Below are 18,710 nucleotides of genomic sequence, written 5' to 3'. Positions count from 1 at the left end.
GGTGTGGCCTCACCAGTGCTGAGTATAGGGGGACAATCACTTCCCTGCTCCTGCTGGCCACACTGTTTCTGATACATGCCAGGATTCCGTTGGCTTTCTTGGCTGCTTGGGCACACTGCTGGCTCATGTTCAATCAGCTGTCAACCAGCACCCCCAGGTCCTTCTCTGCTGTGCAGCTTTCCAGCCACACTTCCCCAAGCCTGTAACGCTGCAGGGGGTTGTTGTGGCCCAAGTGCAGGACTTGGCACTTGGTATTGTTGAATTTCATACAGTTAGCCTTGGCCCATCGATCCAGTCTGTCCAGGTCCCTCTGTAGAGCCTCTTGACCCTCAGGCAGATCAACACTACTTCCCAATTTAGTGTCATCTGCAAACTTGCTGAGGGTGCACTCGATCCCCTCATCCAGATCATTGATAAAGATGTTAAAGAGAACAGGCCCCAACACTGAGCCCTGCTCTTTAATTCTGAGGCATCCTGTTGCCTTCAGTGCTGCTGTTCCTAGTGCAGTGCTACAAGCAACAAAACACCTAAGATGTAAGAATAAGATCCAGGGAAGAAAACATATAACTGCAATTCACACTTTATCTTTCTACAACGTTCAGGCACAGAACAAATCTTTTGCATATGTGTATTATAAAACCAATTTATTTATTTAATATAGAGATTACCGCGTTGTCTTATCAGACCTTTGTGCCTCTACTGTTACCCATTTTGTGGAACACTTGACTGGAAAGTAGCAGTTGTGATACCCAGTTAACTAGTTGACGCTACTGGTAGTTTTGCATCTTGAAACTCGAGAGACCGGGCACATCCACACCTAAAAACGTCTGACAAAAGTAAATTTTCATTACATGAAAAAAAAAGGAATGAATGCGAAAGAAAACAAACCTGGCTGCCACATTCTGTTGAAGTTGGGATCCCCCTGAAAATTACTGTGGTTGTTTGGACCAGATTCTATTCCTGAAATATCCTGTCCGTTTGGCATCATTCCTTGTTGTTCCACTACACTCTGTTGCCCTGAGGCTTCTCGCTGAGCAATCCATGCTTGAGCTAATGCAGCCCAGTCAATCTGGCCTAAAATAAGCAGAGGAAATTTAAAAGGTTACTATTCTCAAGTCTGAAGTTTAACACTGTTTCTCAATTACATGTCTCATTGCTCAAGAAAAATGGGCAATGTTTACCTTCAGCAAGTACCAAGAGCACCATTAAAACTTATTCACAGTGTACAGTAAAACACACTGAAGGCAAACATCAAAGTGTACATACTTGCTGAAGCAGAGTTTCTCTGCATATGTTCAAAATGCATACGGTAGATTAGTTTAGGTTCACATTAGCACTGAATGAGTACTAGTAATACACTTGTTTTGTAAGTGAAGTAGTTTTGATATCGGAAAGAAATATATATAGCCTTAAATTCTAAATTAATGACTCAAGTGTAAGAAAGATACACAGAAAAACACATTTTCCAATGTATACTCTCTGTACAACCCCTGAATTCTGGAATGCTACTTTGTGTTACAGTTATCTCTTCCTTTTTTAATTTACTACCATCCCTAACAGTAGGTAAATGAATTGCACTCACAGATGAGGACATCAGTATGTCTTTTGCTCAAGTCAGGAAATCTCTCTAGTGAAGTTACGGAAATTGAAGTCACAGAAAGCAATGTAAAACCAGCGTCCCTGATCACTCTGCCCCAGTATTAAATACACTCCTCCACTCTCTTTATTCATTTCTGCATTTCTCTTGACACTTTGAATTGTTGTCACCCCACATACGATTTGTGGTCAATTATGTTCTATTGTTTCATTTATTTCTTTTTTTTCTATTTTTTCTAGTTGTTCAGAAAATCATCATAAATGTATTATCTTGAGAGCATCTACAAAAAAGCAACTAACAGTCATGCTCTGTAACAAAGACTCAAAAATTCAAATGACTATAGGTTAAAAAAAAAATTTAATCCACAAAGCTTTCTATATACTTACTCGGATCTTGCTGGTGCTGAAATGACTGCATCCACTGCTGTTGGTTCAAAGGCCATTGCTGCCAAGGTTGTCCACCTTGATCCCACATCTTTTAAGTCTTTATATAGTCTATATTTCAACTAAAAATAATAGTTGTATGTTTAAATAGATGCCCATGAAATATCACATAACTGAAACTTACATAACTGCAGATACAGTTAAGCCTTGCAAAGCAAGCTGAAGCAATGCTGGCTTATTTAAGCTGGAGGAAATGGTTCATCCTTTAGGGTAATATCTGAAAATATTACTGTGAGATTTCAGAAGACTAGTATGCTTTCTCTGCATTTTCGCAAGGAAATTAACTACAAAATGACGTTCAAGGAGAGACATGACAAATTTGTAAGACAAAAACTCATCTGACAATAAACGCAATTTAAAGTAAGTCAAAATTCAAATGACATTACTTAAATTATATCCTTGCCTGTTTCTTAGGGAAGAGAAGTGTATTTTTCTACACAAGTGTCATGCAAGGCTGTTAAGCAAGAGAAAGGAAAGTCACTGAATGGTAAAACACATCATTAACAATTGCACTGGAGAAACCGCAGGGGAACCAGACAGTGTCCACATGCGTTTTATGCATTGTACAGGCTCATTATAATTTCTAAATAACAAATGCCTTCAAATCTGATAAAGAAGAAAAGAAAGAAAAAAATAATCACTGCATAACTGCACATTTACCACACGGTCCCTTCAAATCAGGATAAACATTTTTGGTGCCGTGTTGTATATCCTCACTGAGCAGGCAGCAGCAGCCTGAGGACCTGATGGCACGGGAGCTCCACAACCGGCTAAGTGAAGCTCCAGGACCAGCTGTGCAAGAATGTGATGAGGCTCAGCAGTCTACCAGGTAGGTAGGCCTGTAACGGCACACTGGTTCCTGCCAGTCACCTCCTGCGCACACCCAACCCGCTACACGGGGAGGACCAGAGAGCAGACACCTACACTGCTCCAAACGGCTTTTCTGAAGACAAAGCCTGGGCAGAGTTTCGGGAACACTTCATTCCAGGAACTGTTCCCAAATACCAGTATGGGTAAGGTGGCACTGAGTCTGACTCCCTCTGTCCTACCCAGTCTGTTAATGACTTCTCAACAGGCTTTCCACTTTCAGTGAATATATCCCCACCCTGTTCAACATACAATCTTATATCACGCTATAAAAACATCACCCGTGTAGGCTGTTTCAAACACTCCAAAGCTAAAAAGAAACAGAGAAAAATTCATTCCCTGAGGTCAGAGGAGCAGCGGACGAGACCCAGTCGTGGCTCACAGCCAAGTGCGATACAGAATAGATGAATACAGCCTGTCCACTTTGGAGGAAACTAGCTGAAAGCAGCCGGTGCCGCTCGGGTGGCCAGCCAGGAACACAACCCCAACCCTGATTGCTGAGCAGGACGCACGCAGCCCCACAGACAGAGCCAGCTTTCGGCAGAAGAGCAATTAGAGTGGATCCTGCTTGCAAAGGGATCTCGCCCTTAGTGCTTACACATTCACACAGATAACTGCACAACTGCATAGGAAGAGAGCATCACGCTACAAAAACGCACAACAAAAAATCCTGTACATAACATCGTGGGGTGCTGGGTCATGCAGAGACGAATGCGGGCTGATATTTTGCATACTTCCGTCAAACTTCATTTTTAATCTGAAAAACTGTAGACCACCTTTGTTTTGAGACCACTTACACTCAAGCCAGTAAAAAGATTACACGCGTATGGCTCAGAAAAATTCAGTTGCAAATGCCTTTTTCGGGGGGGCTTTAAACAAGACCAGATAAACTTTGGGAAAAGGGGGGAGTATTGAGCAAAACCTACTTTACTATTTTCACTCTCTTTTCTTGTCAAATTAAGTATGGGCTTTTTTCCATTTCAATGATATCTTTACGATATTCAAATCTTTAGTACGTGAAGACAGTGTCCTTTTTTGGTTTGTTTGGGTTTTATGGGGTTTTTTTGTTTGGGGTTTTTGTTTTGTTTTGATTTACGTTTTGATCTGTACCTAGGAAGTTAACTTTCTTACACCAGTTGAGTGTAAGAGTGGCTAATAATGCACTTAACACAACATTTAAGCTAGCCCTGCCACACTTAGCTGAGTATTCATATACACATATTTCATACACTGAGTATGAAGAAGTAACCTCATATACTATTTTCACCCTAAAGTAAGAAAAAAAGTAACTGTTTCTTCCTCCCCTCAGTTCATCTTTCCATCCAGAATCCAAATTCTTTCAACTGTGAAAATAAACTTACTTACATTTTAAAACAAAGTTGTAACAACTGTGGTTCAAGATAACCACTAGCCTTCAAAGCCTCATGGTGCCACTCTCTTTGTTTCCAGCTGTTAAATCAAGTTGGCAATAATAAAAGTGTATTTCAGTAATTCTGGTAGTACTTTTTAACTTAAATACACAATACCTTGGGAAAAGTTTGTGAAATTTCACTAAAATAAGCTCAACAAAAGCTTTAGAAGATTAAATTGTTTCACCGATAATGTAAGAGGCAGGTTTGCATATAACTGAATGCAAAAAAAAAAAACCAAACCAACCCCAAATTTTCAAACAGTTAAAGAAATAATTTCTCTTATGGGAGCGTAACAGTATTAAAAGCACCTCTACAAATCCAACTGAATTGAAACCTCCTACACACAGTTTTTACTTGATTGGATCAGATTAGATTTATTTTTATTAGACTGGCTATATCTCTGTCCTTAAATCTTGGACATTCCGGATTTTTTTTACACATTTCAGCTAACACAGTTAGCTTGTAATAAACTTTTGTACCTGTTAAAATGCTTATCAGTTCTCTGTTTCTCATGGATTCTGCACTGAAAGGCATGTTTAGTATTCTAGCCTTTTTTTCCTTTATTCTCAGGCCTTGATCCTCACTATGGACAAACTGAACCGCTAGTTTGGAGCGTAAGGTCTAAGGCAACAAACCCCTCCAGATCTCCTCTGTATAACCTTTCCCCGAGATAGCAACTACCTCGCTATTTTACAAGGTGTTCTAAGAAATCAATTCAACTTTTTTTGTGAGGGAGACATTATTCTGCAGCTATATCAATTGACATCTGAACAGGTGACCCAGAGACACAGAAGACAGGCAGTGACTTTAGGCAGCAGCAGCAGCATTCATTCCTCCCCTGGCTTCCCACTCGGCAAGTTATCAGGCCCTCCTATACTGAGGCCAAGCCGGTCCTCCTAAGGGAAGCGGTGCCGAAGGACTCCACCATCTCCCCATTGAGAGCAGCACTGACCCAGGCCACCTAGCCCTCCTCCAGGCTGCTTCCAAGCACGTTCCAGGAGTCAGCGTGGACCTGGGACCCAGGGGGCAGTTAGGACGTGTCCATTCTGGTTTGGAAGGTCAGAGAATTTCACGCAGTGCCAGCTGGCTTCAGGGCCAGAGTAAAAAACCCAGATGGGTTTTAGTTGTTAGCATACATGGCTGCTTCTCCATCACTCTGCAATATAATATGGCCTAGAGTCTTCCACTTTCCCCAGAGAGATTATTTCACCTCAGTATTGCTATTTTGAGGAGAGAAATCAGGCGGGGAAGAGCAAAGCAAGAGGTCAAGACATGGAGCCAATTTCTATTTTGATGCACAACAGTATGACAAGACAGCAACAACTGTGTAAAACCTTGAAGAACTTCAACATTTGGTTAATTGACTTTATGCAGACTGATTTAAAATCACTGTCATTTGAAACTGCTAATTTTAGTTTGTGAACTGTATGTGAAAGCTTTTAATGCTGTATTGCATTAGTACTTTCACTGTTTTCCTGAAGAAATGTTGATTTTCATAGGTTGGCAACTACAAAACCTGCTGGCTTTCAAGTACACAGATTTATTACCAAACACAGTGTAAAAACTTTCTTTACTAATCAGAAGAATAACTATGCAAATACTTAAGGAATTACATCACTTCCTTTATGCAACTGTACATGCAAAAACCCTTTTTCAAATATCATGTGAAAATTGGCCATAACTATTTCTAATTTTCTATTTATTTCAACTCATCTTCTCTGTTGTGCTATTTTCTGGACAGAAACAGGAATCTGATATGGAAGGAACAAAATTAGCATCTTAAAATGTTTATAAAACTAACTTTATGATATACTGGCTAAAAGAGACGACCACATGCATTCTAATTCTTTTAGTATTGAAAATTAAATGATGTATTTTAATATGCAGTACTCACAGCCAGTGAACAGAACAGATTTGTTCTAAGGCCTCCATTTACACAGTGACCTGAAACAGCAAGTCACCACTTTCTGAGAAACAGACTCCCCTGCTTTTTTGCTCTCCACTTGGTTTCCTGCTCTTTTTCCAAGTTTTCACTAACTGGTATAAGGTAAACATGAAAAACGTACTTGATGCAAAATTTTCTGATTTACATAGGGAGGCTACAGGCATTTAAAGGTGGTTTATTGACTTCACAAATTGTTTTGCTAAGCATTGCAGTGGTTAATGGTTTCATCTGCTTTTACATTTCAGAGGCAAAAAAATGGCTTTAGCTCTTCAAGTTATTGCATTCTAGAAGATAACTAAATATATCTTATATACAGACACATCTATTAAATTACATACATGCAGGCTATTTGATGTTACTCTTTTTTACAGAAAAGTAATGAAACTTTGTAGAATACTTGTGAAACATTACTGAGAAGAGTATAAAAGAACTTTTCAACAGAATCTCAGTATCTTCCCATCAGACATCACTGACATTTTGCTTTGCTAGTGGTGCTATTTTAAAGATGTCAAAAATAAAAAACAGATATGAAAGTTACCAAAACAACACTTTTGAATCTTGGTGCCATAAACTGGAAAGGGCACAAAGCTCTTCTAAAAGAACTCACAAAACACAATGAAGAAAACGTAGCCTGTTCTCAGTAATTTTAGCTTTACTGCAAGGGATTCATTCAAAACCAAAAAACAATGCCTCTCTCCCAACAAATCTGTAACATAAAGGCTTGAAACAGCTGAAACCTCTTGTACTAATGTATCTGACAAGAAGCAAACATTGTTTTCCTGAGACACATCAAGTAGTAATAATGGAAAAAAGAGAAACGAAGTTCTCTCCCACCTAACTAAAATCTGCATTGTCAAAACTAACTTAGGATGCTGCCACATTAATTATAAGCAAGTTTTAATTTCTTACAAAAGTTCCCAAAACAGGATCACCAGAAGGAAAGAGCCTTCACCTAACACAATGGACAGCTCTAAGCCTACTTCCCACTAGTGACACAAGGCCAAATGCACAGTAGAGCAACCATAATCACACTGAAACAAACTTTATTTTCCACTGAAAGCCAGGGGAAGACGAATACTGGCTAAAACCTACTAAAGTCAAACACTAGCAAGACACTCACGTACTAACAGAGGGGTACAATAACTGAGAAGTCATTAAGTCACTTTAGTTCTGATGTCATCAGTGTGTACAACAGGTTTTGAAAAGCAAATAGGTTCAAAGAATGGATCCATTTTACAGGTACCTACTTGCAAAGGAAAATGCAGATACTACCCTCCCTTATGGTGATGGGTTAAGGTTCTTTTACTTAGCTGTTGTACGCTCCAATTCAATTGGATATAGTCTTTCTGCTTTCTCTCTCTCTAGCAAACATCAATAAACAAAAGAACATTTATTGGTGCTTCAAGAGCCGTTCCCTGATGCCGGATCACAGAACAGGAACCTGAATCTACTGAAAATCTGTTTACCAATGAAGAAACAGAAGCCAATTCAGGATTCTTTTTGTTTTATACAGAAATACAATCACATGGGAAAAACACCCCATCAATTCACATTTAATTTCAGTTGTATGTACCTAACAGATTACGAAAAGTTCATGCAATATCTCAAAATTTTGCCAGAGTTGTTAAGAGCAGACATGTTCTGAAATATGTTCTGTTTAAAAAAAAAAAAAAACAACAACAACAAAATCCACACGGATTCCTATGCAAAGGCCAAACCTACTGGAACTTTACTCAAAGACAAGACCTGCTGAAGTTTTATTATGGCAAATTAGTGGTACAAAAACGTGCCACCTTTGAGAGGATTGCTGGTGAAAGCTCCCCTGCTAGCAATAAAAGCTGACATAGTGGCACAGATCAGACTTACCTTGATCCCCAGCAGATACCCGCCACTGAGAGCCAAGAGCATCCAGAAAAATTTAAAGTCGGTGTCAAACTCTCTACTATAGTTCAGTATTTTACCCAACAAAAAGCTAGGTTAAGACAGAGCAAGAGCAGGTATTTTAAAAGGCACTTTTCCACTCCTCTCGCCGACTGTGACGTGCAGCTCAGCTACAGATTACACTTTAGCATTAACTCGTTCTTTTAGGAAAAAAAGCATCTCCTTCAACCTGCTTATTTGTCCACAAAATAAGATATTTTTTGATACGGTTGTATGATGTGTCCAGACACACCACACAGACTGAAAAGTATACAATTAGAAGCTACTTACCGGTAACCAGAGTTTCAAGTGACATTTGTATGCTCACCTTTAACTCTGGGAGACTCCTCCCAGCACTCCCCACAAAACACAGTTACCTTGAAGCAAATTACAGACTTCCACATTCACGGGAACGCCATCTTGTCAAGTAGAGGACAGTTCTCTGATGACTTCCCAACGGCACAGTGCTTGGTGAAGGCCCTCATAGCTGCCCACTGATGTCAAAGATGGGCCTGTTTTTTAGACAGGGCCACCAACAGAACTTGAGCTCTAACAGACTCGCTCAGATTCCTTGGACAACTCTACCTCGGCAGTTTCATAGTGCAAGCTCATAAAATCTGCTATCCAGGTCAACAGTGCTTGTGAAGAGGTAACTATGCTCATATCTCTCAGCAATAGAGAGGAGCAGCCTTAGGGAGTGAGGCTCAGACCTGTCAATGTCAGAAGACAAAGCCCACTCGTCATCCTGGAGATGCTATCTTCCTTTGATGCCTTATTAGGCTGGCTGCAGCAGAACAGAAAAACATCAAGAAATTTCCCCTGGAAAGATAAGCAAGATCTGCCCCTAAATAAAATGTAATAGAGCTAATGGATAATCTGAATTGCTTGAATTCATGCAAATAGTCCAAGACAAGAAGCCCAGAGACTTAAGAAGTTAGCTCAGCTCCAGAAGAGCATCAGGAAGATAACTAACCATACCTAGTTGGCCAGATGAATACATCCAGCAGACTCATTCTTGCTCCTTCTAAGAACCTCCCATCATTGTGGCAATATGCTTCTCCCCAGTATGAACGTTACATGGCATCCGAAATATGCAGAACACCTTACACATCAACAGCCGCTGCAGAAGAAGAGATCTGGAGATTCTGAGTGGCTTGTCCCAGGAAATTCACAGGAATTAAGTATCTTGGCAATGAAAACAAATATTCTTTGGAAGATGAAATTAAATAGGATATTTGTTAAAAGCAAGATTACCTCAACTCCAAGAAATAAGGAAACAGTCTAGGACTCAGGCTGACCCTAGAAGGAAAGTAGCAGGCACCTTCTGCTGTGTCATACGCTGAAGAGATCAAGGTTATGAACTCCTGCATCGGACATCAACATCAATTGACCAGATCTCCAGGACACAATCTGGCAGTCTGGTTTATTCAACCTTGTAGACAGACTAACGACAGATTATTCTGGAGCCTACAGAACCAGAACAAATAATCAAGTGCTTTCAGATGCAGAAGAGAGGCTGCTGCATCACCTTTCTGATAATGTTACTCATCATTCCTGAACGGCAGGTCCGTATGCGATGTGATATGGCCTGACAAGTTTTACTTGCAATCTGAGCTCTAATACATAGCTGCAGAAGTTCTGGTGACTAAAGATCTTGTCTTACAGGCCTTCCAAACTGACGTTTCATTTTAGCAAAGAAGTATCCATTAGCTAAACAAACAAAGAAGCGGAAACTGCAGGCCATCATGCATACTTTGAGAAGCCCTACACAGCTAGTCTTTGGACCCCAGGGTTTAAACACAACACATTCTTTTTGATATTCCACTCACAAGTCAGATATCTAGGAAAAAAAGCAGATGTTCCAACTCCTCAAAGACAACCTGTCATTGCAGTCATGACTTTTTGACTAGAGTACCTGAAGGGAAGGACTCCAAGAGGTAAGAGTCCTGGTTTGTAATAAACTGCTGTCTACATTTAGCCCATATCCAGGGCTAAACAATAGCCAGCTGTTCTAATACCCAGTGATCTCTACCCACTCAAGGAGGGGAATCAGGAAAAGGAAGGAAGACTCATGGGTTGAGACATGAACTATTCAATATTTAAAATAAAATAAAATAGAAAATAGCAATGACAGTAATAATAATTATATATACAGACAAGTGATGTATGGTGCAATTGCTCACCAACCCTTGACCAACGTCCAGCACATTCCTGGCTGGTGATTCCAGAGCAGGAAAATCCCCAAACCACAATCCCAGAAGAGACAGAGTAGGCCTCGGGAGCAGAAGGACAGGCAAGACCCTCCAGGGACAGCGACCATTGACAAAGAGAGCCTGTCCCCAACAAACTTTCCAATTTATAGTGAGTGTGACATTACATGGTATGGAATACCCACTTGCCTATTTAGGTGTCAATCACCCTGGCCACGCTCCCCCAGGTTCTTGCACACCTGGGTCACTAGCAAAAACAAGTTGTAAAGTCTTTAATCACTATGGATACCTGCATAGCACAGCTTGCTACGAACTAAACCAAAGTGTCTTATAAACCTTGTTCTCACCAAATCAGGTGCTGCAGTCTTCTCAAAAATGCAGCTTACTTTAGAAATGTAGCTTTTCTGAGCAGATTATTGATTCTGTAATTCTATCCCTGTGAAACCAGGACAATTGCAAGTACTGTTTTAAAATCAAATTAAATATTAAATAATTAGTGTCCTTAGCTAGGAAATCTTTTGGCATGAGCTCAAGACAACACAAGCAGCAAAGGTACATCAATCTCTGATACTCTTTATGGAATTCCTGGGGTGCAGGGAGGCATCCACATCACACCTTGAGAAGGATCTCAAAAGCACCACATACTCTGTGGGCAGAGCTTCTCTGTCCCATACAGACTTAGACTCCAGAGATGGACCTAGATGAAAATGGAGACATCTCAGAAGCAGAGGTTCTTGAAATCAACAGCTTGATCTCCCGATCTTTTGTGCGAGCATCTTGTTCTAATGTAAGGTCTTTTCCTTTCATTCAAGGTAGCTGATATGGACTCCATGAAGTTTTGGCACAGTGACTGAAGGTTTATGGTGAACTTTCATTATGAATTTTATGGAACCGTTTAGTTGCTAACAAGATAAATCCTACCATAAACTCACAGCACCTGGAGCAAAGCAGTTAGTAGAAAGATGGGAATCAGATCAATGTCACCAAGAGTTCAAGCTGAACAGCATTGCTTGAAAGCTGTTTCCCTCCTGCCTTTCTCCCACCGTGCTATTGCTTCATCAGGGTCACGAGAGCATAACATCACTGATGAGGCTGGAAGGACCAGTGAATAAATACTCCAGGGATACAACCCCAACAATTCACATGTTTCTCCCAAGGAATTACATAGAGCAGCTCATCCGTGGTATTACAGACCTCCAGCAGAGCTGGAGTCTAAAGTCAGTAAAAGGTCATGGATTGTATAAACCCTAAGATTATCTATCTATGTCAATGTACTCCAGATTGGAAGGAAACATAAACTGAGCATTTCTTCCATGACTGTGTCACTGGAATAAAGAATACTTTACTGTACGAATTTGTACACAACCGGTGTGACTGAAAAGAGAGATGCAAAGGAAAAATGGCCTTGCACACCCAGAGGAGCCTGTCTACCGCGAAGAAAAATTTAATGCAGAAAGGGTATCACAAGAATCATCAGCTGGTGGTCTTAATGTGGGAGACACAGGTAAATCAGAACATCTCTGAAGCTGAAAAGATCTGGGAGTATGGAAAAGCGCTGCACCCTATGCACCTGCGTAGGAACAAAGTCTAGGATTTACTACAGAAGGGCTGCAGATGCACATTCACCCAGAGTCAGAACGGAAGCATAACATCACTCAGACAAAAACATACCAGCTTCCATTTTATTTGGGCAAACGCATGTCTACTACTATATTATAATCAGCTGCTGATTAGAAAATGAAACATTTATGCGGTGAGTTAAGTTTGCAATAAATCAGAAAAAAAAAAGTTAAAATAATTATCTTGACTGCTACTCTGTTTCACCCATCCCACTTCTAGTTGGCCAAAGACTTCTCCACAGCACCTAGGGCATCACTCTAAGTTGTTTCAGGTATTTAATGCCCAGATAATATGCATCTTTTCTCTTCCTGAGAACCAGAAGCTACACCCATGTGCATGCTGGGATTTGTTAGCAAGATGTCCAGTCAAAAACCATGTAAAATTCTTCCAGCCCATTTACTAGTGTGTATCACTAGAATGCTGGAAGTCAACTTGAGTCATTCCACTGCATTTTTTAACATCAGAACTATTCTTTCGCAGACTGAAGAACAGAGGCTTTCCAAATGTGTTAACAAGATCCAAAACACAGAACCAGAAAAAGAACCAAAGAAAACAGCTTCTTCGGCATCTACAAAGTTTTCCAGAATCTGGTTCACACGTCAGCATGTCTGACTAATATTTACAGTGCTACCAAGACAAAGTAGGCTGAACAAAGGCCAAAATAAAAATAAAAAAGTACTACGAAAACTTCTTCAGTGAGTCATTCAAGCAGCATAGCTTCCAAGGTCTTATTTTAAACTTAAATCCACATATCCACTGAGCTGAAGACAACCCTTTTAAAGAACCAAAGGAACAGACTGGCAACACAGATATTATTTATTTATCTTTTGTATTTTTAAGATATAAAGACAAACAGATGCTTTGATTATTGTAAAGCACCAAAACCACTGCTAAAACATTCACAATCACAGAAACATCACAGTAATGTAAGTAGTTTGAATCAAAATTCTATTGGGCTTGGGGGAGAAAAAAAAGACTGATCTGTTTTTTTTTTTTGCACAAATCATTCCACTGAAGATGTGATGCTAGATTTTCAATTAGCCATGTAACACAGAACTTTTTTTTTTTCCTGAAGTGAATTGTCCATCTGCAACTTCCTCCTTGATGAACACGCTCTGTACAAAAAATGAATAGTACCGGTAGCTAAATAAGTGAACAACTACTCCTCGCTGCTCATAAGCAGATATTATCCTTAATGATAAATACAGTTTTACCACCTAAGGAAGAGAGATCAGCTAGCGATAAAAGTAAGAACATCTAATAAAACCTACCCACAATATTATTTGTTGCCAGAGGCAGACTTAGGATCATCGTGTACTTCAGTCACGAAAAGAAGGGAGACTGGACATTCCTGTCTCCCTAACATCTTTGCATAATCCTGCACCTAACTGAAAAAAATCAAACATGGTTAAGATTCCTTTCTACCACTATAGGTCACATGGAGAGTTGTCCACTAAAAATTTGTGGAACTGTGATAAATTTGAGGACTCTTAAGCCCTGCAATATCTCTGAGCCCAAACGTGGAGAACTCAAGAGTCTGCATGTCACATGTGACAAAGACAAGACAGGAAGTCTCGTAATGGCATAATAGCACAGATGACACAAGGCTTGCTGCTGCCCCAGACAAACTGAAAATCAGCAGATTGTCTTCCCATTTGTCACTGAATGTAGGAACGCTAGTGACTTGTCCCTGGACAAAGATGAGGCTCCCAGTTCCTTCTGTGTTCTAAGAGCAGGAGGAGTCGCAGCATTTGTCACCTCCATAAGAGGAACCACCTCTCAGCGCGGCCTGACCTAAGAACTCGAAAAGTGTTTCTTACTCCTATGCATGATACAGCTATTCAGCTGGACTGGACTGTTATTTGTAACCCTGTCTTTGTAAAATGATGCCTGAATATTGTCTGCTGGTAGACATGCCTTATGCTTTGAACACTGCCATTCCTCATCTTTAAGAAGTGGCTGACCTTTTGCCTTAAAACAAATCCTTTAGAGCATCCCTGGCTCCCTGTGTCCCACATCTTTCAATAAAGATGGTTTGCACACAAACGTTTACAGGTATGACTTGGTACAACCAAGGTAGCTGAACACTCTATATAGTTCTTGTTTCAGAAACTTGGTAAGTTTCAGCTGGAGTAGCACATCATAGAACGTCCAATAGTTTGGGTTGGAAGGGACCTTCAAAGATCATCCAATCCAACCCCCCCTGCCGTGGCCAGGGACATCTTTCACTAGAGCAGGTGGCTGTTGCTCAAAGCCCCATCCAACGTGGCCTCAAACACTTCCAGGGATGGGGCATCCACAACTTCTCTGGGCAACATGTTCCAGGGTCTCACCAGCCTTATCATAAAAAATATCTTCCTTATGTCCAGCCTAAAGCTATCCTCTTTCAGTTTAAAACCACTGCCCCTTGTCCTGTTACTACAGGCCCTGGTAACGAGTCTCTCTCCAGCTTTCCTATAAGTCCCCTTTATATACTGAAAGGCTGCAATAAAGTCTCCTGGGAGCCTTCTCTTCTTCACACTGTAACCCCCCCAATTCTCTCAGACTTTCTTCAGAGGAGAGATGTTCCAGCCCACTGACCGTTTTTGTGGCCCCACCCTTAACTGCAAAGCCTAGCACATCCCATCCAAGTCTAGTTCACCACTGAACTTTGTGGGATTGTCTAAAAAAGTACCGAGAATCTGTGTGGATGAGTGCTTACTGCAAAAAGGCTTGCAAATATGCGGTCTAAGGATCGATTTAGAACCACTCTGCCTTTGCCAAGCTACTGAACCAGGTTCAGGTCTCTCACCGACGCTACTGCCTGCGATGACATTGTTAACTTCAGTTCTCTGGAGCCCTCCAGTGGAACAAACTCAGGAGAATAGCCACGAAACCCATGAAACAGCACAAATATTCCACGGAGAGATTTCACCTGCAGGAGCCAGGCTGCTGACACAGCCGACTACCAAATGCTGGTGCAGGTGTTGCCTCCTAACCAGGTTACTGGCTAAACACGTAGATATCCCCCCCCTGCGCACCGAGGGGCGTTCGTTACTTCCCGAGCCACCACCACCCGCGCTCCTGCGGCGCGCCCGGGGCCAGCCGCGCGCTCCCCCCGCCGGCCTGCTTACGTGCGCGCCTCCGGGGCCTCTCCCGGTCACTCCGCAGGGCCGGCAGCGCCCACGGCGGCTGCACCCCCGGCAGCGGCGGCGCCGGGCGGCCCCGGGCCCCCCGCGCGGCCCCGGGACATGCGCACTGGCGGGTAACGGGACCCGTCGCCGGCGGCCACCGGGGACACCCCCACACACCACCCCGAGGGGCGGCGGCGCATGCGCGCTGCGCCGGACGGGGTCCCGAGGGCTCCCCGGCGCCGGCCGCCCCTCGTCTCCGCGCGCCGCCGCCGCGCATGCGCACAGACCCCCGGGGCGGCAGGGGAGGGCGAAGAGCTGGAGTCTTCCCTTCTCGTCCGGGCCGGCGGTTTCCGCTCGGGGCAGCGCGGCGCGGCGCCGCCGGCTCCTCACGCCCCGCGAGGTGCTGCCGCCACGGCGCGCGGCACCCTCCAACGCCTCCCGGTCCGGCTAGGGGAGGAGGAGGAACGAAGGGGGAAGATCGGGTCAGCTCGACACCCGCCGGCCCCCCGGGAGCGCTGGCGAGCGCAGCCTGCCTCACTACTTACACTCTCCCCCGCCTCCCGCCGCAGCCGTTGCCGCTACTACCGCTCCGCGGCCGCTTTCTCCTCTCTTTCGCTCCTCGTCTTCACGAACAAGACAATATGGCGCCTACTGGCGCTCACCCGGAAGTAAAACGCGTCACTGTGCTGACCCTTGCCTGGGACGCTCGAACGCCTCTCGCCACCATCTTTGCTAAGGGCGGGCGGGCGGCACCTCCTTTCCCCCATCCCTCGGCGGGAAGAGGCCGGCCGCGGGCAACGCCCCGTCGCCGCCATCTTTACTGTGGGCAGCCACACAAGTTCCTGTCGCTCGCCGCTCACCATGGCAGCCGCCGCGGGGGAGGAAGGCGGGGCCGCGCTCTTGGCAGCCTCCCCTGCAAGGGGAGAGAGACTCCGGCCGGCACCGCCGCCCGCCAGGAACCGCCGCTGAGAGGCACCGGCGCGGCCCAGCCTGGCAGCCGTGTGCCGCCGGGAGGGCGCTCCCTCGGCCCACATCACCTTGTCAGCGCAGAACTCCCCGGAGGCCTCCCGCGGCCGGGCTGCGGGGCTGGAGCGTAGCTGGGAGCGGTGGGAAGCAACCGGGATTCTTCCCCTTTCCGCCTGTATGCGTTAGTGTGAGGAGATCCATGGGAAGCCCATCAGCTCTGTGGCCTCCACAGGTAACTGCTAGCCAGAGAACTGGATCACAGGCTCCAGTGCGGGGGGTGGAGCTTACATTAAGTATATAAAGCTACTTCGTTAAGTGGATATAACTCTGGGCAATGATACTGCATTGAAATATACAAGTGATTTACATGTTGCGTAGCTGCAGGGTGTCGGCATTCTAAGTAAGTCAGGTCAGCGTATGCACATCTGGAGCGTTCGTGGAGCAGGACAATTCTTTAAGCAGTTTATTCAGAATATCCAAATTAACTTTTAAGCTATCATGAGATTTACCTTGTTGAAATTATCGTCGTATTCTAATGTATGAGGATAAACCAAAATCATCCTTGGTAAATAGCTCTTCTTGTATCAACACTGGGGTGGATGCTCTAGGCCAGGACTCGGTGGTTGCGTTCCTTTCTGCAGAACAGAAGTTTTCATTAGCTAGCACATGACTTACCACTGTGATCACTTCCTTTAGTGTCATCTGATGTACATGCCTAAACCATCTATAATCTCTTTGACCATTGGATAAAGTAACATTAATACCCAATTGGACTAACAATAAATAAAATTTTACAAATCTATAGAAAACGGAAAGCTTCAAGAAACTTGTGCTTTACTTCATGTAATGATTTCATTGTAAGATTTGTTGATGCCATTTACGCTACATATTTCTGTTAACTGAAGTGTTCTAGGCTTTTTCGTTTTTGTGTCACAAGGAATGGCTGAACTGAGAATGCTTTCCATGGACAGAAGTGTTCTGGAACTTTTAAGTCTGTTCAGTGTCCATTGACACTGGAACCCTGGAGTGGTACTTGATGGATGTGCAAGCTTTAAGCTACTACTGAAACCGTTCTTGTAAAGGGAACAAACTGTCTCTTCATCTATGACCCATGCCACAGATGGTAAGGCAGGGGAAACAAGCGGAGTAGCTTAAGCATTGAAGGATATAGACTCATCTCTGGGTAGCTCTTCCAAGTGCATTGAGTTTGTGACACAAGATAAAGGAAAAAATATTCCCTCCTTAGTTGGGGGAAAAAATGGAAGCTTTGTGAACTCAACTGCACAACATACAGCTTATATTTAAACGATACAGTTTTCCAAATAGCTGGATGTTTTATTTATACATTTGTCAAATAATATATTTCACAGATGCAGAGACAAACTGAATAGAAGACAAATACCAGCTTTATTCTGAGAAACTTGTGAAAGCACGTGGGATAGATTGGAAAACTGATCAGACTTTGGTTTCTAAATACAGTTTGTGCTTAAGGCCCTGTTTACTTAGTAATGGAATTAGAAATCTACAAATAGTGTGTACAATATATCAGTACTGTAATAAAATTCTAAAAATATTATTTGTTATTTAATACCTGCAGAGTAAAGAGTTAGACTATGAGTTCCAACAGATGAAGAAAGTAAACAAATGAAAACAAGATGAAACTTTTAACATGCTTGATTTATTCCTCACAAGTATTTCGGACTTAGCAACAGTTTTTCTGATTACTTGGCATGTCTTTTGTGTAAGTGCAAGCACATGTGAACGTGTTGAGGATTATCCCTCCGCATAAATGACAGTAGAATCAGAACTTTGTAAAATGGCCAAACAGAGACTGGCTGCCATTGACGCGTGGTGGTTTCATTACAGAGTTCACTGTAACAATCCCCAGGTTACGCAGCTCAAAACCAAAAAACGAACTTAGCAAAGCAATGAGGGAAGTGTTACAGTGATAAACCTACTCAAATAAATACTGTTCTGTTTTCTTTTAAAAGCAGTACTACACCTTTATATTTTGTACTAGAAAAATACTGGACGCTGCAATAGATGTAAGAAACATTCTTGACACTTAAAAAAATAGTTTTTCTATTAATACCAATGAAGACAGAAGTATTTATAACTTTATATAAATGGAATGTATACCAAGTAGTCTTAAAGTAGTTACAGTGCATTGCAATTGTTTTATTGTAACAAATAAATTCACTTATATAGAACGTTGTTGCACAGGAAGGGTTTTGACTTGCACTAACAGACTTCTGGCTGAAAATATATTTTATAATCTCAGCTTACAAAAATTAGATTTTGAATCATTTTGAATAATCAATTTCCCAGTGTTTCTGCAGTTTCTTTATACGCTAACAGGAGAGGTACAAACAGCTAAAACAGCTGGCAGAATGACTTCCTAAGACACAGTAAATAGATACAGAAGCAAAAATAATCTGTTCTAAAATAAACAAACTGAAATGGTTCTACTGAAAATCAGTGGCATCTCTTTCACACAGATATATAAATCTTTGTACAAACACATAAACGTGTACAGGGCACAGCAGAAAAGCTTCTAGATGATAAAAACTGAGGGATATCAACGTTTTGCTTAATCAGGGCTGCTGTAAACTTTTGT

General features: G+C 42.5%; 1 protein-coding gene across 1 annotated transcript in view; it reads right to left on the bottom strand.

The window, feature by feature from the left end:
• PNISR (PNN interacting serine and arginine rich protein) overlaps nucleotides 1-15,778 on the bottom strand; it is a 31,966-nt gene extending 16,188 nt beyond the window's left edge. The window contains 3 exon segments of the mRNA XM_086631277.1: nucleotides 889-1,074; nucleotides 1,984-2,102; nucleotides 15,673-15,778. Of these exon segments, the coding sequence (XP_086487403.1) occupies nucleotides 889-1,074; nucleotides 1,984-2,071 (274 nt within the window). The 5' untranslated portion in view covers nucleotides 2,072-2,102; nucleotides 15,673-15,778.
• Nucleotides 15,779-18,710: the final 2,932 nt, after the last annotated feature.

Source organism: Tauraco erythrolophus, chromosome 2 (assembly GCF_009769465.1).
Source record: "Tauraco erythrolophus isolate bTauEry1 chromosome 2, bTauEry1.pri, whole genome shotgun sequence".
NCBI classification, from domain to species: Eukaryota; Metazoa; Chordata; class Aves; order Musophagiformes; family Musophagidae; genus Tauraco; species Tauraco erythrolophus.
The sequence above is the reverse complement of the archived record's forward strand: the minus strand, read 5'-3'. Positions and strand labels throughout refer to the sequence as shown.